Raw genomic sequence first — 24,384 nt, 5'->3', positions numbered from 1 at the left:
GCTCCCTCGGCCAATAAAGCGAGATGAGCGCTGCAACCCCAGAGTCGGCCATGACTGGACCTAATGGTCAAGGGTCCCTTTACCTTTATAATGATAGTAACAACCAATGTGAAGTACTGTAGTGGTTAGAGTGTTGGCAGACCAGGGTTCAAATCCCCACTCAGCCATGAAGTGGGTGACCTCGGGCCAGTCACTCAGCCTCGCCTACTTCACAGGGTTGTTGTGTGAGAGTAAAACAGGGAGAACTCCACGCACCACCTTGAGCTCCACGGAGGGAAGGTGGAATAGTAGCAACAAGCAATTACAACGCCTGGGCAGCAATGCTAACCCTATCTTGCGCTGATCCTTCCTCGCTGCAGAAAAGCCCCAGGGGTCTTGGTGGAAAGTCCTGGGTGTCAGCCCCATTAAAACCGATGGCGGCTTCCTTCCGAGTAAACGCGCCTGGCAGCATCGGGCTGTGCTCTGTGGCTGCCATCCTAATACCCCACCCCCTTACCTGGGCATTATTATGGGGACTCAGTGCGCGACTTGCACACTGAGGAGACCCGTCCGGGCTCGCCCTCTTTCGCTCGAGAGCGGCCGCGCTTTTTTTCTGTCCCCGGGCAGAGCCAGGGGGCGCCGGCCGAGCTTCCCTGTCAGGCGACTCCGGCCTAGCGAGGGAGGCCGGCCTCGGTCCCCGCCTTCTTTCCCTCAGCGCGCTGCGCGTTCAGGCCCTCCAAGCTGGGGGTGGGAAGAAGGGCCTCGGCTGGGAGCAAAGCAGCCATGTGGCGAGAGGACGACGCCGGCTCCTCCGGGCAGCGGCGACGGCGGCCGTGGCGGGTTGAGGAGGCTTCGCCGACGCCTCCCGCAGCCATCGCGTTCCCAGAGGACAGCGATGGAGGGACGGAGCTGCCCTTCGACGGTGCGTTACCGAAGGGGGTGCAAATACAGTGGTACCTCGGGTTGCAGACGCTTCAGGTTACAGACTCCGCTAACCCAGAAATGGTACCTCGGGTTAAGAACCTTGCTTCAGGATGAGAACAGAAATCGCATGGCGGCAGCAGCGGGAGGCCCTATTAGTTAAAGTGGTACCTCAGGTTAAGAACAGTTTCAGGTTAAGAACGGACCTCCAGAACGAATTAAGTACTTAACCCGAGGTACCACTGTAATGGTTTCGAGAGGGAAGGAAGCGCGGGGGAGGGGGGAGGCATCCCCTCTTGCACGGTAGGGGGAAAACGTGTGCAAGCTGAGCCCGGTCATGCTAGCCCTACTCAAGAGTAGACCCCTTGAAATGACGGGGCACGGCTTGCCTCGGGGTCCATGGACTTCGCTGTGGCTGCTCTGCGTTGGGTGCAACGCTTAGGAGAGGTTAAGTTCCCAGCTATGGTGTCTCCTCAGAAGTAAGGACTAGTGGGACTTGCTCCCAGGTAAGTGCTGCAGATTGTGGAGCCGTTATTATTATTAATTATATATTGTGCTAGAGAGAACAAAAAAGAGAGAGGCAGATCTCTGCCTCAAGGGACAGTATAAAATTTGACACAAGGGAGCCAACCTATGGGGAAGGAGGGAGAGACAGAGGCTAATAATTATACCCCATAAAGGGCAATTTGCCTTTCAAGACCCGTAATAATAAAATCTAATTGGTGGTGTGAATTCCATTTTCGACAACTCCCGTTGGCAATAGAAGCTTAGGCTGTGTATACACCATACTTTTAAAGCGGGGGGGGGGGGGTTACTGGGAACTGTAGTTTACTCCCCCCTGAGCTACAATTCCCAGCACTGCTAACAAACCATAGTTCCCAGGTTTCGTAGCGGGGCCGTGTGTTGTAAATTGTATGCTGTGTACATAACCTTGGGCTGCAATGCTACTCCAACTTAGCTGGGAGTAAGCGCCATCAAATTCAATAGGACTTCGGAGTTGACATGCTTAGGATCCTGCTGTTACTGGCCTGTCCCAGTGCATGTGTGCTTGGGAGTAACTCCACACTGAAATTCACAGGACTTGCCACCAAGCAAAGATGAAAGGGCAGGTTTATGTCCCAATAAACTCAGATCACAAGTGGTAAAGCGTTTACTGAGCCACGTCACTGTGGACAAGGGCTTTATCTATTTAAAAACTGCTCTGCTGGAAAATGTGCCAATATCCACCCACCCTACCTGAAAGGGATCAGGTTTAAAAACAACACATGAATTTGCCGTATGCATAAATTCCGTCAATATTTGTGTTTGCTTTGAGATAAGGCTTGGTAAACGAGGCTTTAGAATAATTAATGGATAGAATAGAATAGATTCTACTGCTTTGCACTGCAGGAAAACAGTGGGCAAGGAAGGGGGATTATTTGTGCCCTCACAGGAGACTAGCTGCTGGAATTATTTTAACAGCATGGAAGACAATAATATACCGAGAGTTATGCAACTAAAACAATCTAGCCGGGACTGTACATGTCATAACATGCAGGAGACATCCAGATCATAGGGCTTTTGAATCATTTTAGTTTTGCTGCTCTCACTGTTTCTGGTTAAACAACATATTTTGACATAGTCTCCTGCCTGCCCTTCGGTTGAGTTCCACCCCCCCAGCCCCGCTTCAGAAATGTTAACCTTATAAACCAAGAATGGGGTAGCTGTGGCCTACCAGATTTTGTCGGACTACAATTTCCATAATCCTTGACCATTGGCCTTGCTGGTTGGGGTTGATGAGAATTGGGAGCTCAATAGCATCTTGAGAACCATAGGATGCCCCCCCCACTCTGTTAGTTAGAGAAACTGGATTATTTAACAGTTTTTGCGTTAGGAATGGAAGAATGTGCATGACTGTACAGTTATGTAGTTACATCATCCTTCTTCACCTTGAGGCAGAGTTAGGGGGCAGTTTCATCATTCCTACTGATCTGTCTTGTGACTTTCTCTTTAGGGCCTCTGGGTACTCTATAACTGCATCAGCTGCCCTTTTTATTATACTGATGCAAACCATGTCCTTTATCATTCCAAACATATGCTAACTTAAAAGCAGCCTCCTTATATGTTCTGCATCCTGAGATGGGGTGGCATCAGGCCAGGGGAAGTGGGGAAAGGCTCACCCATTTGTCTCTATGACAACAGTCTTTTTGGGCATGTAAATGTCAGTGCTTAACAGACCAGCTAAGGTCATTGCCTTTCAAAGAAATTGGTCTGACCAGTTCAACAGCTTCTTCTAGATTCTAAACCTCACTTGATGCAGAATCTCAGGCCTGGAAGGGACATGAGGATATCATCCAGACTAACCTGCCACCAACTCATAAGAATAGTTTATTTTTAATGATATTATTTCATCAAATGTTACATTGCTTGATTGTTTAAAACACACACACACACACACACCCTTAAAGACATTTGCATATCAGCCTGCTAGATGGAACTATCCCTACCCCATGTGCTGTTCAGGAGGAGGTTTTTCCAACTCCTCCAGAGCCAAATTCAGGGAGGGCAGCAGGGGGTGAAAGCCCTGTTGCACAGTGGAAAGACTTCTGCAGATAGAATTTGTTGGGTTGGTCCTGCCTTTTACCTAGGAAATATGTGGTTCTCTCAATAACACTGTAAAACATTCCAGCTTTGATATTTCTTAGAATAGGAATATTACATAAATTGCCGTTTAATTCCACAGTGTTTTCAACTGCTCATGAGAAAATGTGCTGGTCAGCAAGCCTGCCTTTCAGCTTTAATTTTTGCCTTGTCTATTTCAGATTCTGATTGGCCTGCAGAGCTTCGAGGTGCAAACGGTTCTCAAAAGTTAATGAACATTACAACTTCGTTTGCGAACCAGCTCCTGCTCGTTTCACTGCTAGAGCATCTTTGCCATGTGTATGCACAAGATCCAGCACGTTCAAGACGTTTGTTTCAATGTTAGTAAGAGCTTGACTTACTTTTGCATGGTAGAGTGGTGGTTGTCAGTTCCAGCAGCTGAAGAATTGCATTATTTTGTCTGAATTTATTATATTATATAAATATATTAAATAAGAATGTAGCTAATAATAATTTGAGCACATTAAGGTTGCAGTCCTATAACCCTAACCCTATAAGTACTTCAAGGGTCGTAAACCTCATTGAACACATCGGGTCCTACTTACAAATAAACATCAATAAGCTTTCAGCTCACCATACATCTCTTACCGGTGGTGCACCTCAACTTATCTGAATTTCAACTTAATCTTTAACTATTCTGTTGTGTTGTTGTTATCTTTGCTCCATCAAGTAGGAAAGTAAACAATTTTAGCTGCCAGTTCAAAGTCTTAGATCACTTAACAAGTTCAAAGTTCTCATGTTGCTCTTGAAATGGACGTATTGTAAAAAAATTTTAAAAAATCAGCCATAGTAGTTCATTTAGTTCACATTGGGACAGCTCAGTTGGTAGAGCATGACTCTTAATCTCAGGGTTTTGGGTTTGAGCCCCATATTGGGCAAAACATTCCTGCATTGTAGGGGGTTAGACTAGATGACCCTTGTGGTCCCTTCCAACTCTAAAAGTCTATGATTCTATGAAGGCTGAATTTTATGTGTCATTTTGAATGTAAAAGCTAACCCAGAGCTTAATGCTAGAGGTATAACTGCAGCATGTTAACATGCACAAGTGGATACCTGACATGGTGTAAGGTATCAATAAAACACTATAGCAATTTTAAAATACCATTAAAATCCCAAAGAATAACTACAAAATGCACAGCATTTATTAAATACAGAAATGCATATATTAAATACGGACAGGCACACATTTCCATGCCACCCACATTTCCACCCACCCACAAACCATCTGCTGTTCAGACTGATTATTAGATCCTGTTTGATTTGGGTGGAGCAGGAGGGGTTTTTCCTTGAGATAATCAACCTCCTGGAAGCTCCACCCATGGTTACATTTGAACAACAATAGTGTTCAGAGAGGAATGCTGAAACTCACCACATCCAAGCCTGGCATTAAAATACAAACAAACAAACAAACAAAACGCCCAACCCCACAGCTTTTGAATTGGGGCAGTTTTTGGAGACCTTTTATTTTAAAAGTGTATTCTAATACTTAATTATAAAAAGATGGTTCCATAGTTTGGCTGAAACATTTTTGTTGAGTGTCAAAATGTTTCAGATTGCAAAGATCATTTCCTTGTAGGTAGCATCAGCTGTCAGTGCAATTTAAGCAAAGCTAGGCCATGAGCTGTTTTTAATAATCTGAGTGTTGTGTAAAGTTCAAATGTTTGATTTCTTTTCAAATATTTTCCCTCCTTTTGTACAGTACTGTGTAAGACATTTACTGGAATGCACTTGCTATCTGATTTTGCTGTCCGCGAAGAATTCAGTAGTTTGCGCCTGCAGCACAATCGAGCCATTACTGAATTGATGAAAGCAGCCAACCAACAAATACTCAATGAGGTAAGCTTACTTCAAACTTTATTCCATTTCTCTGCTTCTCAGTTCCCATGATTAGCATAAAAAGTACATGGGGAAGAGTATAGGACTTTAGATCTTTGGTTTCTTTTTGTGATTCTTATGCAGACCAGAGAATTCTACTCCAGTGCTCTCCTCTTTGTTCATACTCCTTTACAAGGGTATGGACTACATTATCTTTTAATGTATGTATAGGTACTTTATAATGTATAGGTACTTAATAATAATCCGGAGATCACGTCATTAGGAGCATGGTGAGGTTGGTGTAGTGAGATCTATTCTTCTCCATGTGTCAACAAATCTTTTTTTTAAAGGACTATAGTGTTTCATGGAAGGATAAAAATATATTGCAGCCTGTTTGGTCATTGTGCTAGACCATGGGTTGTGCTAACTATAGTGTATAATCTAAACCAGGGTTTGAGCCTAAAAAACCCCATACCGCAGTTCAGCACAGTTTGTCTGCTTTTATTTTCCCTATTACTGATCCCAAACAGCATTTTTAAAATTTAGATATCATGCCAAACCATAGTTTCTGGTCTAGTATGGACATATGCTAAAGTACTTGCCAGGAGTTCACAAATTTGGTTAAGGATCTGAGTGACACACTGACATATAAACAGTGGGAGCCAGATGTGTCCCTACACGTCACAGAACAGTCAAAGTCTTTCTTCTAGTGTGGCCATTGCACAACTGTTGGCTCAGGCTGATTGGAGCTGGAAGACACCAATTAGCAAAGGCTGTCTTAGCAGCCAAATTTCAAGTTAGAAAAGTAAAGATTTTTGCTTTACCTCTGCCAAGAAAGTCTGCAGGAAATCCATATGAAAGTTAAAATAAATTAATACATCCTTCAAAGAAACTGCTGCAGGAGCCCCTCCTCATTGTGTATGTGTTTTATATTTTTGTAGGAGTTCGGGAAGAGTGATTCTTACACAAACAGGTATGTGTTCAAAGTGCTTCAACGAATGTTTAAAATTGCTTGTTGGGCAATTAACACATTAACTCCAAAGTAAGTTTCACTGAGCTCAGTGGGGCTTACTTCTCAGTAAATGTGTTCATTTACTCTCTCTGCCAGAGTCCTCAGTATTACAAATATAAAATGTTCATTATTAGAAGCGTTTAAAAAAATCAAAACAGGAGATTCGATACTGAAAGTGGAAGTTTTAAAATAATATCTAGAGTTTCCCATGAAACTCTAGTATTGTTGGAACTATGCTTTTGAGAACCAACTGGAATTATGAAACCATGAAAGCATGGTTTGATCCTCCCCCGTTCTTGCTTACACTGGTATTTTTCATCAAAAATAGGGGGAATTGTACCATAGTTAGGAAACCTGACTTGCTTGTTTTCTGCCCCAAGTGTCTACTGCAATCAGCCTTCCCCCAGCTCAGTGCTCCAAATATTTTGAACTACAACTTCCTCCATCCCTAACCATGCTGGCTGGATCTTACAAGAGTTGTGGTCCACAACATCTGGAGGGAACCAGCTTGGTTAAGGCTGGTCTGACAACTATGACAAATCCTTTCTTTTTTAAAAAAAGAATGTGTATAAAAAGGTGTCTGAGAATAGCAAATTATGTCACTATGGATTTGAGTGATAGAGATTTGTGTTCCTTCAGTGTCACAAAATTTGTCTGGATGGAGAAGGAACCTCAAAATGAATATATAGTAGCATCACTTCATATTTTTGTAGTACCTTATATATTCGTCTTTGAGTCAAAACTACATGAAGCTGATTAATATCTTCTAACATTTTTATAAATGAAAAGTATCCTTGGACAGTGTGACTGAAAGCATGGGAGGACAGGAAGGTACTTAAGCTACTTAAATCCTACCATTTGAATGCTAAAAATGCATGCCCCCCATTATTTTTCTGCCCATGAAGGAAAGTTACATTGTTGGTGATTCTAATACCTTTTTATTTTGTGATGTATTTTGTTGCTACAACCAGTGATGCCCATCTTTTTAAAAACTAGGGAAAATGAAATTATATTTGAAGCACAGACTTCTCGCTATATCAATGAATTTGATGAGATTACAAGGCTAGGAAAAGGAGGGTACGGCACTGTATACAAGGTATTATTTATTCTTTGTTTTAACAACTTTGTAGTAACGGTTTATATTACTGGGTGAGCTTCCATAATAAGAATTACTCAAAGAGAAGGGAGTCCAAGATGGATGGAGTTTTCTAAAGCAGAGGTTCTCCTGTTTATTAGAACTTAATTGGACTAAAATACTGGCGCGTGCTAGAAGAGATGAGATCACAAACTGTGGAACAAACCAACCGTAAGGACTTTATGGTTGGAACTCATTTGGTGCGAATGACGGTGGGGGGGAGGGGAGCCTACGGTTTCTTTATTTAAAGTTTTCTTCTCTACATTTATGATTCGGCAACCCTCCTCTGAATCTTAGTTCAAATTATATTTGTACAAGCAAGGATGGGAAAAATTGGATTATAAATATGGAATATAACATCAAACGGAACTGTGTGTGTAAAGAAAAATGAAAAAGGGAGGGAAACAATATTTTGGAGAAGGTTTACGAGATGACTTTTCCCCATCCTTTATTTTCTACAAAGTGAACTAAATGACTCTAAGAGGACTTGGAATTTAATTTAATTGGAAGTATAATTGTTCATATATCTTAAGCTGGAAGGAAGAATGAAAGGAGTCTGTGAGCTGCTAAGGAACTGATAAGGTTCTTTATTGAGCCATCTGCAGTTTGACAGACCACTCTTCTTCCCAGGCTGAGAGGAAAAATTGTGACAACAGTTTATTTACTGGGTCAGAGTGACTTTTGCAGCTGTTGTTAAAGTTCTCGGTGCAAAACCGAGCACGGGATAGAGCAATGGAGAAATTTCTGGAACAACAATGGGATATCAGCTCCGCCCAAGGCAGGGGTCGGCAGCGTGCGGCCCATGGGCCGGATGCAGCCCACGAAGACCGTTTTACTGGCCCATGAGCCACCCCTGAACTGAGCCGCCCGCTCTGTGAGTCCCCTGCGCGCTGCGCTAAACTGGCGCAGTGCGGTGCGGGGACTCGCTGAGCGGCGCAGGAAATTGCACCTGTGCACACGCAGATACTGGAAACTGCGTCTGCGCATGTCCAGACGCCGAAAATCGCTTCTGAGCAGGAGCAGTTTTTGGCGTCTGGGCATACGCAGAAGCAATTTCTGGCACTGCAGACATGCACAGATATGATTTAAGGTGTCGCAGTGCGCCAGTATGGCCCACGGATGATCTCCTAGGGAGTGATCCAGCCCATGGCTGCTAAACCTTGCTAACCCCTGGCCCAAGGCATGATGGATAACAGCAACAATTGGGGGAAAGAAAGACATAACATCTTACTAGGACAAGAAGAAACACCATGGACAGAATAATTGCCACACACAGGAAGAACAAGGATATAGTTTGAGTTCCTCACTTGCAGTTTTATAAATCTTTTAATGTGTCAACACAAATAGAAGTTATTAATATGCAGTTGTTGTATAAGGGATTATTATTATGACTGGAATGTAATTGAAACTAATAAGATTTTGGAACGCAGAAAAAAAGAAAATAGCGAAACCATCAAATCTAGCATGCGGGGGACCACTTTAACTAAATTATATAATTCGGTATTGAATGATTGGTATTAATTATTGTATCATAAATCAGTATTGTTATAATGAGGCTATTATTGGACTGTAATTGGAAACTAATAAAAATTATTACAAAAATAGTAATAGAAGAAAGGGGAAATCACAGAGGAGGAGTATACATGAGTAGCCAACAGTCACAAGGTGAAGGTCAGGTAGCTGATAAACCTCTGCTCTTGCTGACCCTAGTTTTAAGCTGCAACCACCTGTTAATCTTTCCCTCTGCCTGAACTGGGTGCCTGAACTGGGTGGTTTATATGTGTACATGGGGAACACTGTGTTCAATACTATTTTCTTTTTTAAAAACAAAATTTCTGAAAATGTTAAAAACCATTACCAAGCATAAATCATTGTATTCCAGGACAAATGCATGTACAGATGTTAAGTCTTGTGTGCAGTTGTCTACATGGCATTAAAACAGACTTGGGGAATCTTTTACATTACAGTTTAAGCTCATACCCACAGGGTATGCTTTAATCTAAAGCATTAAGGTAATTTCTCCATAGTGACTGCTGGGACTGAGACGGAAGGGAGTTTACTGCACAATTGTTAATGTTGTGAGTGACCAGATAAAAGAATGTTGCCTGCCAGTTGTCATTTGGCCATCTCTGAGCTGAACTCTGCTGTATCTGCTTTCAGGTCCGAAACAAGCTAGACGGTCAGTTCTACGCAATTAAGAAAATTCTTATCAAGAAGGCTACCAAAATAGATTGTATGAAGGTATGCACTTATTTTACATCTGTTCATGTGTTTTGTTTGGCCTGTGGAAATTCATGACTCAGTGTAATTGGTTTCAAGATCTGATATTTAATGTTAATGGAAAGGGATTATGCCAGGATAGTGAAAGGAACAGAAAAGACGGGGGGGGGGGAACTGTTGCTGTATAATTCTAATGATTCTGTAATCAGCTACTGTTTATGTAGATGAACAATGGTCCACAAGATACAGAATTTAGGTGATCTATCTATCTATCTATCTATCTATTGTAACATCTGGAGGGCCGCAGTTCCCCATCCCTGCTCTAAAAGCAAATGGTATAAGAATGGATCATAGCTAGCCTTCTCAGTGCAGGTTAAATTTAGCCACTTAGCCCAGTATTCTCTGCTTTTGACTGGCAGCACTTCTGCAGAGCTCAGGCCGAGGTCTTTCCTGTTACTTTCTGCCCAATCCTTAATTGACTTTTGCTAGTATCTGAAAGGCTTAAATAACAGTGCAAAGTCCTCTCCTTGCAGAATACTTTGCAGACAACTAATGAAGCTGTTAACAGCTGGATGGTTTAGCACAGTGGTTCCCAAACAGCTGCCTGGAGGACTGAACCTGGGGCCTTCTGCATGCTAATACTGTGCCGTGCCACTGACACAGAACCCCTTATCACAAGAATAGCACCCTTTGGGGGTTTTTGGGGGGGAATATAAGAATGACGTGCACCTCCAGTTTTATTTCAGGAAAAGTGTTCCTCAGTTCTCAAAATTCTGGTAAACAATGGCTTACCAATGATAAGAACAGGATGCATTCCTTCTTGTTTTTTTTGTAGGTGTTGCGGGAAGTTAAAGTGTTGGCTGGGTTGCAGCACCCTAATATTGTGGGATATCACACTGCTTGGATGGAACATGTTCAACCAGCAAGCCCAAAAGGGGAGTACAGCATTACTTTTGTGGCTTCTCTCTGTCATACATAACACACCGCACATCCTAAACTGGCTGTTGCTGCCCAAAGAAATATTTTGGGATCATAATAAACAGCTTTCTGAAATTTCCCCAGTCCCTAGGTGTGGCATTAAAAAAAAAAGACAGCTCTGGTGCGGGAAAGGTTAAAACAAAAGCAATAAATATATTGTAGCACAACTCCATGGTGTATCGATTTTGGGAAAGCGGTGTGCTGCTCTGGTCACCCCATAAATGATTTAAAGATATAAAAATTGTGTGTGGGGCTGTCTTTTTATAGGTTTTTGCATTCATAAATATAGTATCTGATCTTATTAACTATTGAGATTTTAAACCACCTACATGTTTATAAAATAGGCAACTAAAAGGTATAATTTTACTATAATCCAATGGTACAGTCAGTCTGTCGTTGTAAAATGTTGTGTTTCTCTTCATCCAACTTGTAGGTGAGACAACTTTGAATTTACTATCCCTCAAAATGTCTTCTGGGCAGAGAAGTTCCGAGTATGTATCCTATGTATCAGTAAGAACAATCTCTTTTGGTCTTTTTCAAATAAAAGCCAAAAATATAGCAGGATGTTGTCTTAATCTATAGCAAGGATCTTTTCTTAAACCACGTAATATAAAAATATATCTTTACCATTGCTATTCCTTTTGTCAGGTTGAAAAACAATACTGCTTCACCTTGTTCTTGATTGCTGAAAAATATTTCCATGACTAGTTATTTTAAAACTTGCTGGAGGGGAGAGCAGAGGTTTTCTATTTCATGGTCTCTGTGAAATCCTACATATGAGTCTGTGCCTATAAAAGCCACAGACCACTTCTAGAGCCCAAGCATGGAAAAGGCTGCATGTTTGGTAGGAGCGAGATTGACATTTTGCAGCTAGCGATTCCATTCCTACCTGCTATAGTGCAGCAGCTAACAGCTTGTTCATCCAAACGAAACATTTTAATTTCACATGTTTTATTTATATGAATGTTTGTGCAAGCGGAAGCAGGGGAACTGCTTTCGAACTCTAGAAGTGGGTCCTGCAGCAAAAGGTTTGAGTGTGGAGTGCTGCTGTTTGCTCCTCCAGTCTGCCATGCCCTGCTGCACACAACTCCATTCTCCTTCTCACCCCCAGCTGTCAGGAGACTTCCTGGAGAAGGGTGGTCTGATGCAGAAGAGTGAGAGGTGACAGCAGGCCCTGTTAATTACACTATGTTAACCTTGTTAACTTGGGACGCGGGTGGCGCTGTGGGTTAAACCACAGAGACTAGGGCTTGCTGATCAGAAGGTTGGCGGTTCGAATCCCCGCGACGGGGTGAGCTCCTGTTGCTCGGTCCCTGCTCCTGCCAACCTAGCAGTTCGAAAGCACGTCAAAGTGCAAGTAGATAAAGTGCAAGTACCGCTCTGGCGGGAAGGTAAACGGCGTTTCCGTGAGCTGCTCTGGTTCGCCAGAAGCGGCTTAGTCATGCTGGCCACATGACCCGGAAGCTGTACGCCGGCTCCCTCGGCCAATAAAGCGAGATGAGCGCCGCAACCCCAGAGTTGGCCACGACTGGACCTAATGGTCAGGGGTCCCTTTACCTTTAACCTTGTTAACCAGTGCAAACTCTGGCACAGCGTTTGAGGAACAGCAGTAGCAGGTATTTTCTCTCCCGCTCACAGTTCTTTGTCTCTCTCCTTACGTTTCTTGCAGAGATCAGTACAGCGTTCAGGATATGGAACACAGCAGTTCCATTGTCTTTGCTGAATCTTCCGGTGGCAGAGACCGTAAAGGAAATAAAATGGATGCATGTGCGCTACCTGTTGAATTGCCCGAGAGCAGCTGCATGAATAACACAGTCAATGGATCAAGAGATAATGAAAATCATCCATCAATTGTATCCCCTTGCAATCATGCTAGCCTTGGCAGTGTTAGTACAAATGATTCTTGTACTGATGAAGAATACTCCCAGAAGGGGATATCTGTGCGGCATCAGTGTCAGGTAAATGCGGGTTCCTCTTAAACATACTTAGTTACCCCTTGACACATGTGGAGAATAATCTTCAGCAACTGTGCAGCATAAATCCAAAACCTAGCTATATTTCTAGAGATGGCTTTTGGACTTGTTTGACTGATTTTATTTATAATATTTTAAAGCTTCTCTTTCATATAAAATATCGCAAAGTGGTATGCAACCTTAAAAAAAAAGTGCTGGAATAAAAACACCAAATGTCAATAGAAGCTGTTTGGCAAGGAATCTTAAGTTCAGAAGATCTGTCTGAATAATACTGTTTTCTGAAGGTGTCTGAAAGTGAGCAGGGAAGACTTCTGCCAAACCTCTACCAGCAGGGAGTTCCATAGGATAGGACCTGCCAATCCACAGGGACATGTTGCAACACCAGAAGTGTCCCATTGGAAGACCTGTTATTTATTAAAATGTTTATAGACTGCCTTTTATCATTGAGGTGGCTTACAGAATTAAATAAACGTTGATATATCTGATGAATTTTGCTTTCCGATTCTACGATTGGCAGCTTCTTTCTTTGGGCCGCCTCCTTCTTGGTTTACTTTATTCTGTTTGTAAACATGTCCCATCTGACTTAATTCTTGAATATGCACATCCTAGTTTTATATTTACTTTTTTTTAATCCTTTCCTACTCTTGGGAGCTGAAAAGGGGTGGAAATGAACACACATTTTCACCTAAAATGTAACAGCCCTGGTGCTCCACCCCTCAGGATGGAAAGACTGGGGGAAATGGATGGACGAATGAATAAAATTTTATTTTTAAAAATGTTTTGGAAGTTGTACATGATCTGATAAAGTGGTGTGTGGGTGCATGTGTATGTATAACACACTGAAATGTTTGTATTTTTCTTTCCAGATAGAGTATCACCTAATGCTTCACATACAGATGCAGCTATGTGAAATTTCATTGTGGGACTGGATTGCTGACAGAAACAAAGTATGTTTGAAAACAGAGGATGCTTCCAGTAAGTTTTGTTTTTGAAGGCAGAGTGGTGGGGGAGATTCAATGTTAACGTGATTTCCTGCCTTTAAGATAGACTTAAAATATAAATAAATATTCTTCTCTGGGCAGCTGTAAAAAGTGCTTCTAGTATTTGCCTGTTGTTTTTTAAGCTGATTTCCATAACAATAAAGGCAATGAATCTTAGTCTGCATTTGAAAGCGGCAAATGTTTTCTTCCTTATTTGTAAATCCTAAAGCCAGGTTTCCGAAAAGCTATTTTCCATGGGCGGGTGCTCCTGCTCAACCCGCATGATCCTTCTCCGTCTAGCTGGGATGTGGAGAAGAGAATTCTCATCTTTGTACTGCTGAGGTTTTGCCTCATCTGCACACACCACAACCGAAGAAAATCCCTGTTGAAAGGAATGGCTTTTCACGTTGCACTCTGGAGTTTTGGAGCTGGCAGCAGAGGGACAGAGAGAGGGGCTTCATCTGCCAGCTCCAAGACTCAAGCACCATATGAGATGCACAGAGAACTTGGGAGGGAGGAAATGGTCAGTAGCAAGTTGCCACCACAAATGTGTGGGCCCCTACTTATAGTTGCAGAGGTACTGTAGTTCATTGGAGAACACATGCAGGAGGTCAAGAGTTCAATCTCTGGCATTAGCAGGTAGGGCTGGGGAAGACCCTTTGCCTGAAATATTGGAGAGCTTCTACCTTTCAGTGCAGACATTTCTGAGCTAGATGGACCATTGTTCTAGTTTTGCTTTCCCCAATCCAATATCCTCCAGATGTCTTGGCCTATTCCTCCCATCAGCCTCAGCCAGCACAGCAAATGCTGTATTTTCATATTAACTTCTTTGTTAAAATAGCTGGACGTATTATGCTGTCATTTATAAAATACTTCACTCCCCATCCCTTTTTTAAAGGTCCTTATCACCATGTGGACAACCAGTGGACATTAAAGATCTTCCAAGAACTACTTGAGGGAGTGTATTATATCCACAGTATGGGAGTCATGCACCGGGACATTAAAGTAAGTAAAATCCTCACTCGGAGCTTGGAATTGTGGAGGAGGTGGGGATTATCTCTGCAGCTGGGGCACAGTTGGTACAATTTCTGGGCCCAATTTTAACCTTTAAAGCCCTAAACAGCTTGTCGTGAGGCTACCCACAAGACTGACTTCTCCCACATGTTGCCACCTGAACCTTAAGATCTCTCCAGAGACACTGCTCCAGGTGCCCCCGCTGGGAAAAAGGTGGGTAGCTACCAGGGAGAGGGCCTTCTTGGTGGTTTCCATCCCAGTTATGGAACAACTACACCAGTAAAGCTCACCTACTGTGTTCTTTGTGGTCTTTTCAGTGCCAGGTGAGACAGTTTTGTTCACCAAGGTGTGGTCCCCCAGAAGTTGTTGGGACTCCTGCTTCCATCATCCCAGGCTGTAATGAAGCCACTATCTCTTGAACTGACCTACCTCACAGGGTTACTGTGAGGATCACATTGTGTGTGTAGTGGGGAGAAACAAATTCACTATCTTGAGCTTCTTTGAGGAAAGGCAGTATAATGATGATGATCAGAATGAGGAGAAGGCAGAAGAAGGAAGGAGAGGAGGGAGGAGGAGGAGGAGGAGGAGGAGGAAGAAGAAGTAATAATGGACAATAAAGCTGAGATGCCTGTAGCCCTGACCTGGTGAATCCTTTTGCGTTTGTGATTTCATTCCGAGCTTTGGGAGCTGATTCCATTGCATCAAGGGAGCTATTGTTATGATAACCAGAATCTTAATAATGAGCAAGAAACCCTGCCATACAAGTGGAACTTTTTGTATGTAGAGATCCACTCCCATTATTCTTACAAATCTTTTACCCTAACAGACTGGTTTAAGTGGATGTTATTCAAATAACACTCGAGAGAATTCGTAATGCTTCAGAAGATAAAGCCAAATTCAAGTTTCTCACTAGTTTTTTTCCAAATTTTATTTAATTTAAACAAGGAAGCTTATTTTTGAAAGCTTTACGGGGCCCTTTTTCTGCTCTTCTTGTCTGATAGCGTTCCAAAATGTGTGTTGCACAGTAAATCAAAAATAATTTATTTTTGAAGCATAGGAGAACTCTTGATTGATGTATATGGAATGCCACAAGCTGGTTGGAATCACTCCTCTTAGCCAGAATTTCGTGTTACCTCGATATACTTTCCTGATGTTGAATTTGCAAATATCCTGCAAAGACAAGACCTCTGAAGACACTCTCAGGAGCATATCTTTCAGCAGTCCACAGCATGAATGGCTGAGTGCTTTGGGTAACCGACCTTCCCTGTTTGTTAATTTCAAAGGATATGATAAGCTTAGCAATCTCTTCAGTACGTCTCCCTGCCTTAGATTGGTCTCTTTTTCAAGAAATAGGAAAAGTGCAGACTCCTCTTCCTGCGTTAAAGCGTTAACATCTGCGTCATTATCAAGCAAGAGGTTTATTATATCTCTTCTGCCACTTCGGCAAGCGCTGTGAATAACTTCTTGCCCTTCCCAGTCTTTCATGTGTACATCTGCTCCATTGCACAGCAGTAGCTTAACACACTTATCACCTGCTGCTAAGACTATTCCAGCCTTGCAGGCTGAAGACCAGACAGCAAAGTGGAGCGGAGTTTCTTTGGTATCTGGAGTTGCGAGATTGGCGTTCGCTCCGCAGAGGAGTAACATGGTAATTGCCTGCTGGTCGAGGATTTCAGAAGCTAGGTGAAGAGCAGTTTGGCCTAACCTATCCCTGTCATTTATATTGGCTCCATTCTTCAGCAGGTGTATTAGAGTTTGATGATATCTGTTGGCTACAGCTAAATGTAGAAGGCTGTGGCCATGGTAAATGATTGCGTCAGAATTCACCTGGAAGTCTTCCTCTGGTTGGATGTGAGGGTAATTTTCTTCATTGCACTGTGCAATTCTCTGATGCGTGTTCAAGGGGCATCCTGCAGTTCTGTATTTGGGAAGTGATATAATAGGTGGTAAGATTCCATACAATTCCTCTTCCATCAGCCACCACCCTTATTAACCGCCAGGTGGTTTTCTCTAAAGAATTTGTCCAGTATTACCCTTCAACAATCAAGCAAAAACTGTATTTCTTATAGTTTCTTCTTTCTTCTAGACCATAAAGTCAGTGTTGCTCAACCTTTATCAGTACATGTTGTTTGGGTATGAGGATGCAAAAAGTATGATAAGGCATATATCATGGATCATCTTAGATTAGCTGCAACCACAAAGCTGAACCTGAGGGTTTGGCTACTAAAGGTTCGCTTCCCTCTGCTACTGTCCTCCCTAGCACCACAGCCTGCTGGATTCCCAACTGCAAGGCGCCTTGCTTTATAAAACAAAGCCCCTTAATTTGAAGGAGTGGAGATTGTGCCACACACAGGGGATTCTTTGTGCTTTTGTTGGCCTTCAAAGGACTTGGGGGTCCACTAGTCAACTCCAAATTAGGTGGTGCCATTCTAATAGATATGATAGGTTTTCCATATGCAGTCCCCGCCCCTTGGTGTGGTCTACTGAGCTGGGGGAGTGTGTGGCAATACTATCACAATGCTGGAAAGGCATACAAGAGTGTATGCTTGACTCTTAGCTGTGGGCAGGGCTGGCGTTAGGAATTGGCACCTGTGGGCGCCTGCAGAGGGCTGGCAGAACCCTGGAGCCCATGGTCTCTTTGGTGTAGGATGTTCCAGAGTAATTCTACAATTTGGCTCTTCTTGGCATGACCCAACCAAACCTGGCTAACGTCTCATTACTTTTTTGGACTTGCTGCCGAATAGCTTTGGCCAAGCATATAGGTTTTTCTTCTGCCCACCAAAGGATTCCCAGATCTCTTACCTAACTATAATATATAGTTAAACATTACCTTATTTCAGGAGGTTCAATTTGAAAGGTACTTTTCATATATCTTCCAAGCGGCTTCCTCCCGAACTTTTGCTGCCATATTGGTTCCGGGGGCGGGGGGAGGAGAGAGATCCAGAATAGGTATCGAAGTTGATCTGAAAACCCTTTTATGCATGTTTGAAGTACAACTAAGGATTTTTATTAGCTCTATCAGAAGGGTTTATATCAGATTGCATTTATGATGCATGTGGCCCAATATACAACTGCCCTAAAACTGTCTTTCCACTCTGATTTGAAAGGGTGCATGCTTCTATAGAGTACAGTATACAATGACTAAAATTTTGTGGAAGAAAAGCTACACTTATTTTGCATGCATGGAAAACTGTTCAGACATTGTTACAATAAGATATCTTTCACAAGTGCCTAGTTTTTGAGGTGCTTTTATAAATCTCTAATTATTTAAAAAGTTGGCCAGTTTTATAAGAAGTGCATAATATTTATTCTCAAATCTTATTTTACATTCAACATGTAGCCCCATGCTGTAAACTGAAAAAAGTCCACTAATTCAGTAAGTGTGCTTAGACTTTCAATCTTACTGCAGTTCTATGCAGTTCTACTCAATGGGGCTTAGTAAGTTTTGGAATTCCTGGGTTATTGAACATAATGGGGCTTACTTCTGAGTAGACATGTAAAAGACTGTTATCAGCCAGCCTGTTCTTTTAGGTATCAGTACCAAAATATGGTGGTTTTTTCAGAAATCAGAGGAACACCTTAACTAATCAAAGGCATTAATATTCTGTTTGGTATTAATATAGAATCTGTGTCCAGCATCTGTATAAATAGCCTGTTGAACTTTCTATATGAAGGTCTTATTGTATCCAGACTCTGTTGTCTTTTAGATTATAAGGAGAATAGCAAAAACAAAGTTCTGTCATATAACCTTAAAATTCTATAGCTTATAGAAATATCATTTGCCAAACTGTTGACTTAAAACTTGGCATACATGAACTACCTGCTGAGGTCTGCAAAAAGTGCCCAATTTCTAACTGACCTGGTAAAAATTGCCACAGCCACAGCAAGTTAAAAAGTGATGAAAATTCCCCCCTCGGGTATTAAGAAATCTCATATTCTTTACAATTTTGGTGAAAACTACTAATGTACTTTCTTCAGGCTTGCTGCAGAGCACATACGTACTTTCATTGGTTAGGTGAAGTTCTAGTCAGCAGTTTAAAGGTTGTTAAGGTTTTCCTGCCCCATTAAAATATATTAAAAACAAATACTATCAAAATAGTGTCAGGCATGACAGAAAACAAAATGGAAACTAAAATTTTGCCAGGAGAACATTTTTTGCAGAGGGAGTCACCTAGTGGCTTATATGTAGAATGTCTGTTCCTTTACTTACGAAATATAAGTGTGTGGTACAGCAGTTACATGAGGTTTTTTTTGGCTCTGTGGACACATTTGGAAACCTAAGAAACTGTCATGGGGACCATATGTTCCATATGATCACGTGCACCCAGTTTGCCATGGATGGCATGCGTCCCACCCAACACTGAACCTTCTCTCACAAATCACCCTGTCCCAGGAAAAGTGAATGGAGGCCAAGTTGTAAGCAAGCACGGTTTGTGATATTGCATCATTGCTGATCATCAAGCATGTCTGTTAAGGCATCAGCCTTGGCTTCCAATTTCCTGAGTTTATGGAGCCTGAACCAGCGTGAGGTAGTTTAACTCTGATCTTAAACGGGGAAGATTCTTGATAATGGAACAGTAAGTTTTAGACATATGATTACCCGGAAAATAGTTGGTTCGTGGACCAAGAGGTAATACATTAAACTTTGAAGTGTAGCCCCATCGTTGTCCATTACAGCGTCAAATAGCATTTTCTGCCTTTCATCTAATTCATGGGGTGGTTTCTTCCCATAGGAACCTCTAATCAGATTGCCCATGTTTACCAAGAGAAAACGTGTAGCTGAGAACCCTTAGTTTGGAGGAAATGCAAAGGAATCTTGAGCCATCATTCCTTTGTGATTATGCACAATGCCTGGTTCTAGAACCAGCCAGATGATACTATGGCTCTCCCGTGTGGGCAGAGGGAGGGCTGAGCTTAGTTCATAAAGAAGCTGTGCAAGAAACGGAGGGTTTGCGCAGCAGAAGCATATGTATTGCCTTTTTGTACTGTTTACCTGTTTCGAAACAATTTTTTTAAAAAAATCCTTCCAGTAGCACCTTAGAGACCAACTAAGTTTGTTCTTGGTATGAGCTTTCGTGTGCATGCACACTTCTTCAGATACACTGAAACAGAAGTCACCAGACCCTTATATATAGTGAGAGGGTGGGGAGGGGTATTACACAGAAGGGTGGTGGGAATGGGTGATTGGCTGATAGGTGTGGTAAACCTGTTGACGACTGTTAATTGGTCTTACAGGAAAAAGCAAGGGGTGAGATGGCTAAAAATAGCTTTTATCATGTACAGTATAATGAGATAAGAATCCAATGTCTCTATTCAGACCAGGTCTCTCCATTGTTTTAAGTTTGTTAATAAGTTGCAATTCAGCAACTTCTCTTTCCAGTCTATTTCTGAAATTCTTTTGTAATGAGACAGCTACTTTGAGATCTTGTATAGAATGTCCTGGGAGATTGAAGTGTTCTCCTACTGGTTTCTCTGTCTTGTGATTCCTGCTATCAGATTTATGTCAATTTATCCTTTGGCGTAGGGTTTGTCCTGTTTGTCCAATATAGAGGGCTGAAGGGCACTGTTGGCATTTGATGGCATACAGAATGTTAGAAAATGAGCAATAGTCCTGAGATGGTATGTTTGATGTTGTTGGGGCCAGTAATGGTGTTGTCCAGGTGTATGTGGCAGCAAAGTTGGCATCTGGGTTTATTTCAGGCTCTGGTACCAGTGTCCATGTTAAGTCTGGTTGTTGTATTACTGTGGGTGAGGAGTTGTTTAAGATTGGGTGGCTGTCTGTAGGCAATGAAAGGTCTTCCTTCTAGAGCCTGAGAAAGAGAACTGTCATTGTCTAGAAGAGGTTGTAGATCTCTGATGATGCATTGAACTGTTTTAACTTGTTTACCTGTTTGTCGATCCTGGCCTACATCTGCATGGAATTGTTATTTCATCTGTCAGTCACTTTATACAAAAGCAAAAATTCTCAAAGCGAATGAACAAGATAAAATGCAACGAATTTAAAACCGTAAAGATGTAAAACAAATAGTGAACAATGCAAAATAAACCTACCCACCCTACTAAAAGATTAGCACCATGTAGAAAGCTTAAATACCAAAGGTCCGAGAGGCCCCCCCCCAGCCTTGTGTCTAAATGTAGTGATGGCACCCAATGTGTTTCCCTTGGGAGTACATGCCACAGACAGACCACCCAGCACTGAAAAGGCCCATTCTCATGTGGCTGTTGGAGTAACTGGACATGAGGAGTTAATTTCCTTCAAGAGTGTAAACCACCCCATGGATGAGCTTGTCACACGTGCAGGGTCAGCCAAGCCAGTTGCTATGGTAACTGCCCAGTGCCTCAGCTATATCTTTGATAAATGCATGTCAGCTCAGTAGTCTGTCTGTCTGTCCGTCCCTTTGCTGCCAACTCATCTCTAGAGGCAGACCAAAAACAAAGGCAGACGAGAAGCTTGGACTCTGCGTCAAGTGCAGCTTAGTTCTTAAATTAAATGTAACTAATGAATGAGAAATGCAAGATTTCATGCATAAAATATTCAAATTTTGTGAAATATATAACCAGCTTACATTATCCTGTTTTCACAGCCCAGAAATATCTTTCTACAAGGACCTGACCACCATGTGAAAATAGGAGATTTTGGGCTGGCCTGTAGAGATATTATACAAGAAGATACAACCCAGTTGCTAAATGCAAATAAGATAAATGGTAATTTCAAAGCAGTTTGGCCTTTACTTAAAAATTGGCAGTGTGGTATCCTAAGAATTAATTCTAAATTTTGTCTTTTTTGTTGCATAGATCTAATACATACTTCTGGGGTGGGTACTTGCCTGTATGCCTCACCTGAACAGCTACAAGGCTCTCACTATGACTTCAAGGTACAGCCACTCAACCCTTATTTATTTATTTATTTATTCATTCATTCATTCATTCATTCATTCAAACACTTTACCTCCGTTTTAGTAATTGGGCATACATGTTCAAGAGCATTATTGATGGGTGTTAACAAAAGCAAGCTGATGGACAGGAGCTGGAGCAAAGTCAGTCAGTTCAAAAAGAAGGCACTAGAGCGATGTGGTGTAACATTCAAAATGGAAACAGCTAAATGCAAAAAGTAAAAATAGAGAGTTCTATTTGCAATGTTGAGAGGCAACAGAACAGCTGCAAACAATTATTTATGCCCACAGATGAGGTAAAAATGGACCGTGTATGTCAAGTGGCCTGATTTTATGGTGGACAAAAATATAATGGCACTCCAATGTTTGTTTGAAATTTCATGGCTTATTAAGTATGGTTGCATGAAAATTACCAACACCTGTTTTTTTAAAAGCATTTGTTTCTGGGCAAGCTTCTTGAAACATTAGGTTATTTTCTGATATTTTTACAGCTGTATCGCTGAATGCGATTTTAGGCCATTTGTAATGCATTCATAATTTCTCTTCAGACGCTAATGCTAATTTCTCTTTTGTGCGCTAATGCTCATATTTCTCTTTTCTGCCAATAGTCAGATATGTACAGCTTAGGTGTGATCCTGTTAGAACTCTTCCATCCATTTGGAACAGAAATGGAAAGAACTGAAGTTTTGATGGGCTTAAGAAGTGGCAACATCCCCCTCTCCTTTAGCAGGAAGTGGCCTATACAAACTAAATACATTAAGCTGCTTACCAGTTCGGTGTCATCGCACAGACCAACTGCAGGTCAACTTCTTGAAAGTGAACTCTTCCATAATTCAGCAAATGTAAGTTTTTACTATATATTGGCTTTGTAAAAAAAGGCCCCTTCTGATTCTACATTCCGTGATATGAGGGAGACATCTGCAGGGTGAGCTTCATTCTTCGAGATTTACTTGCTGTTTGGGTCAGGCTAAAGGCTCGCCTGCTCCAGCTTCCTGTCCCACAACTAATCATATTCCTATGAGAGTCCTGGAAGCACTTTCCCCAGGTTACCAGCATTCGTTAATTCAGAGGCATACTGCCTCCAACAGCAGAGGTGGAACAAGCTGCCCAGAATGGATGGGGGAACCCAGCCAGACGGGGAGGGTTTAAATAATAAAATTATTGGAGTCTGTTCAACTCCCGAAACTGTTCAAAAACCAAAGTGCGGCTTCCAGTTGGCTGCAGGAGCTTCCTGCATTCATTCGGAAGCTGTGGAAGCCGTGTCGGACATTGGGCTTCCAAAAAAACATTTGCAAACTGGAACACTTCTGGGTTTGCGGCGTTCAGGAGCTGATTACTTTGACAACTAAGCCATTCGGGAACCAAGGTACCGCTGTATTGCAAAAAAGGAATTGTGCAGGCCATTCAAAACTGCTCCTAGCAAGGTTAACGTTTAAGGAAGGTAGATAATTATTTCCTGATGTTCCTACACATAAGGATAAAATGTACGATATAGCCAGTGTTGGAATCTCATTACTTAAAAAAAATTTTTTTTAATGTAAAACGGCAGTTTTATGGTGTTAAAATCCTGTGTCCTTTTAGTCATAGTACAGTGGACCCTCAGGTTACGTTACCTTCGGGTAATGTAACTTTTGGGTTGCAAACGTGGCAAACCCGGAAGTGTATACTTCTGGGTTTTGCCACGTGCACATGAGCAGCAGCGCTCTATCATGCCGCACATGTGCACAGAAGTGGCAACTTTTGTTACGAAATTTTCATAATTCGTATCCGGAGGGTCCACTGTTTAAGGAGATTCCTTAAACCCCTTCTCACTCACAAAGAACATGGGTTTGTTTTAATAAATCACAATTTGGACTGAAATGATTTTGTTTTACTACCTTATAGTATTCTTGGTTTATTTCTCTGAGCATTAGTAGCTTGCTTTGAGTCTTACTGGCGCTGTGGTCTAAACAACTGAGCCTCTTGGGCTTGCTGATTGGAAGGTCAGCGGTTCAAATCCACAGGATGGGGTGAGCTCCCGTTGCTCTGTCCCAGCTGCTGCCAACCTGGCAGTTTGAAAGCATACCACTGCAAGTGGATAGATGCTGCTGCAGCAGCAGGAAGGTAAATGGAGTTTCTGTGTGGTCTGGTACCCGTCATGATGTCCCGTTGTGCCAGAAGTAGTTTAGTCATGCTGGCCACATGACCCGGAAAGCTTTCTGTGGACAAACGCTGGCTCTCCCAGCCTGAAGTGAGATGAGTGCTGTTTCCCAGTCACCTTTGACTGGAGTTAACCGTCCAGGGGTCCTTTATCTTACTGTAGAGCGAGACAGATAAGCTAATGTCCAGCTGTTCCTTGGAGCCTTCTCCAGCCCTAGTGGCCTTTGGCTGTTTTGAGCTATTACAACTCCCAACATCTGTTGGCCATGCTGGTTAGATCTAATGGAAACTGTAGTCCCCAACATCTAGAGTTACCAAGATGGAGAAGGCTGTATTAGCATTGTGACTACTGCTGGGAACTACATTCATTTTCACTAAAATTGTAATGGCATTACCGTTGTACATTGTTCAAATACCATACTTGTGTCTCCTGTTTTGTTTTTAGGTTATTTACAATCTTCAGCAGAAAGTGATGCAACAAGAAGAAGAAATTAAGTTGCTTAAAGAAAAAATCAAGCTATTGCAAGAGAAAGATGAGAGAGACAGAATTCAGCAACTTGGCTCTCCTGTTTAAGTAGAAAAACAAAATCAAATATTTATAACATGTTATGCAAGATACATTGTTTTTATATAAAATTGCTTAAAGCAGCTTGTGTGCATATGTTGTATGTAGTTTGCCATTGTC

The 24,384-nt window shown here is 42.1% G+C and overlaps 2 protein-coding genes across 4 annotated transcripts; one reads left to right on the top strand and one right to left on the bottom strand.

Moving 5' to 3' along the window:
• The first annotated feature begins 507 nt into the window (after positions 1-507).
• Positions 508-24,347, top strand: EIF2AK1 (eukaryotic translation initiation factor 2 alpha kinase 1). 3 transcript variants are annotated; one of them, XM_083585099.1, is made up of 15 exons: positions 508-901; positions 3,702-3,860; positions 5,240-5,376; positions 6,297-6,328; positions 7,364-7,463; positions 9,663-9,743; positions 10,558-10,658; positions 11,135-11,195; positions 12,377-12,658; positions 13,540-13,648; positions 14,552-14,658; positions 21,252-21,372; positions 21,463-21,542; positions 22,169-22,402; positions 24,145-24,347. In XM_083585099.1, the coding sequence occupies exons 1-15, from the start codon at positions 763-765 to the stop codon at positions 24,271-24,273; spliced, it is 1,872 nt and encodes a 623-aa protein (XP_083441225.1). In that variant the 5' UTR covers positions 508-762; the 3' UTR covers positions 24,274-24,347. The 3 variants fall into 3 exon arrangements, with proteins under 3 accessions (XP_083441225.1, XP_083441224.1, XP_083441226.1); XM_083585098.1 differs by having other exon boundaries at positions 510-901; positions 11,135-11,191; positions 12,370-12,658; XM_083585100.1 differs by lacking the exon at positions 508-901 and adding an exon at positions 1,222-1,406 and having other exon boundaries at positions 11,135-11,191; positions 12,370-12,658.
• ANKRD61 (ankyrin repeat domain 61) lies at positions 15,578-19,621 on the bottom strand. Its single transcript, XM_083585344.1, has 3 exons — positions 19,268-19,621; positions 17,498-17,568; positions 15,578-16,585 (listed from the first exon to the last, which is right to left on the bottom strand). The coding sequence occupies exons 1-3, from the start codon at positions 19,421-19,423 to the stop codon at positions 15,697-15,699; spliced, it is 1,116 nt and encodes a 371-aa protein (XP_083441470.1). The 5' UTR covers positions 19,424-19,621; the 3' UTR covers positions 15,578-15,696.
• Positions 24,348-24,384: the final 37 nt, after the last annotated feature.

This window comes from Podarcis filfolensis (assembly GCF_964270895.1).
Source record: "Podarcis filfolensis genome assembly, chromosome: 14".
Lineage (NCBI taxonomy): Eukaryota > Metazoa > Chordata > Lepidosauria > Squamata > Lacertidae > Podarcis > Podarcis filfolensis.
This window is presented reverse-complemented; position numbering and strand designations above follow the sequence as displayed.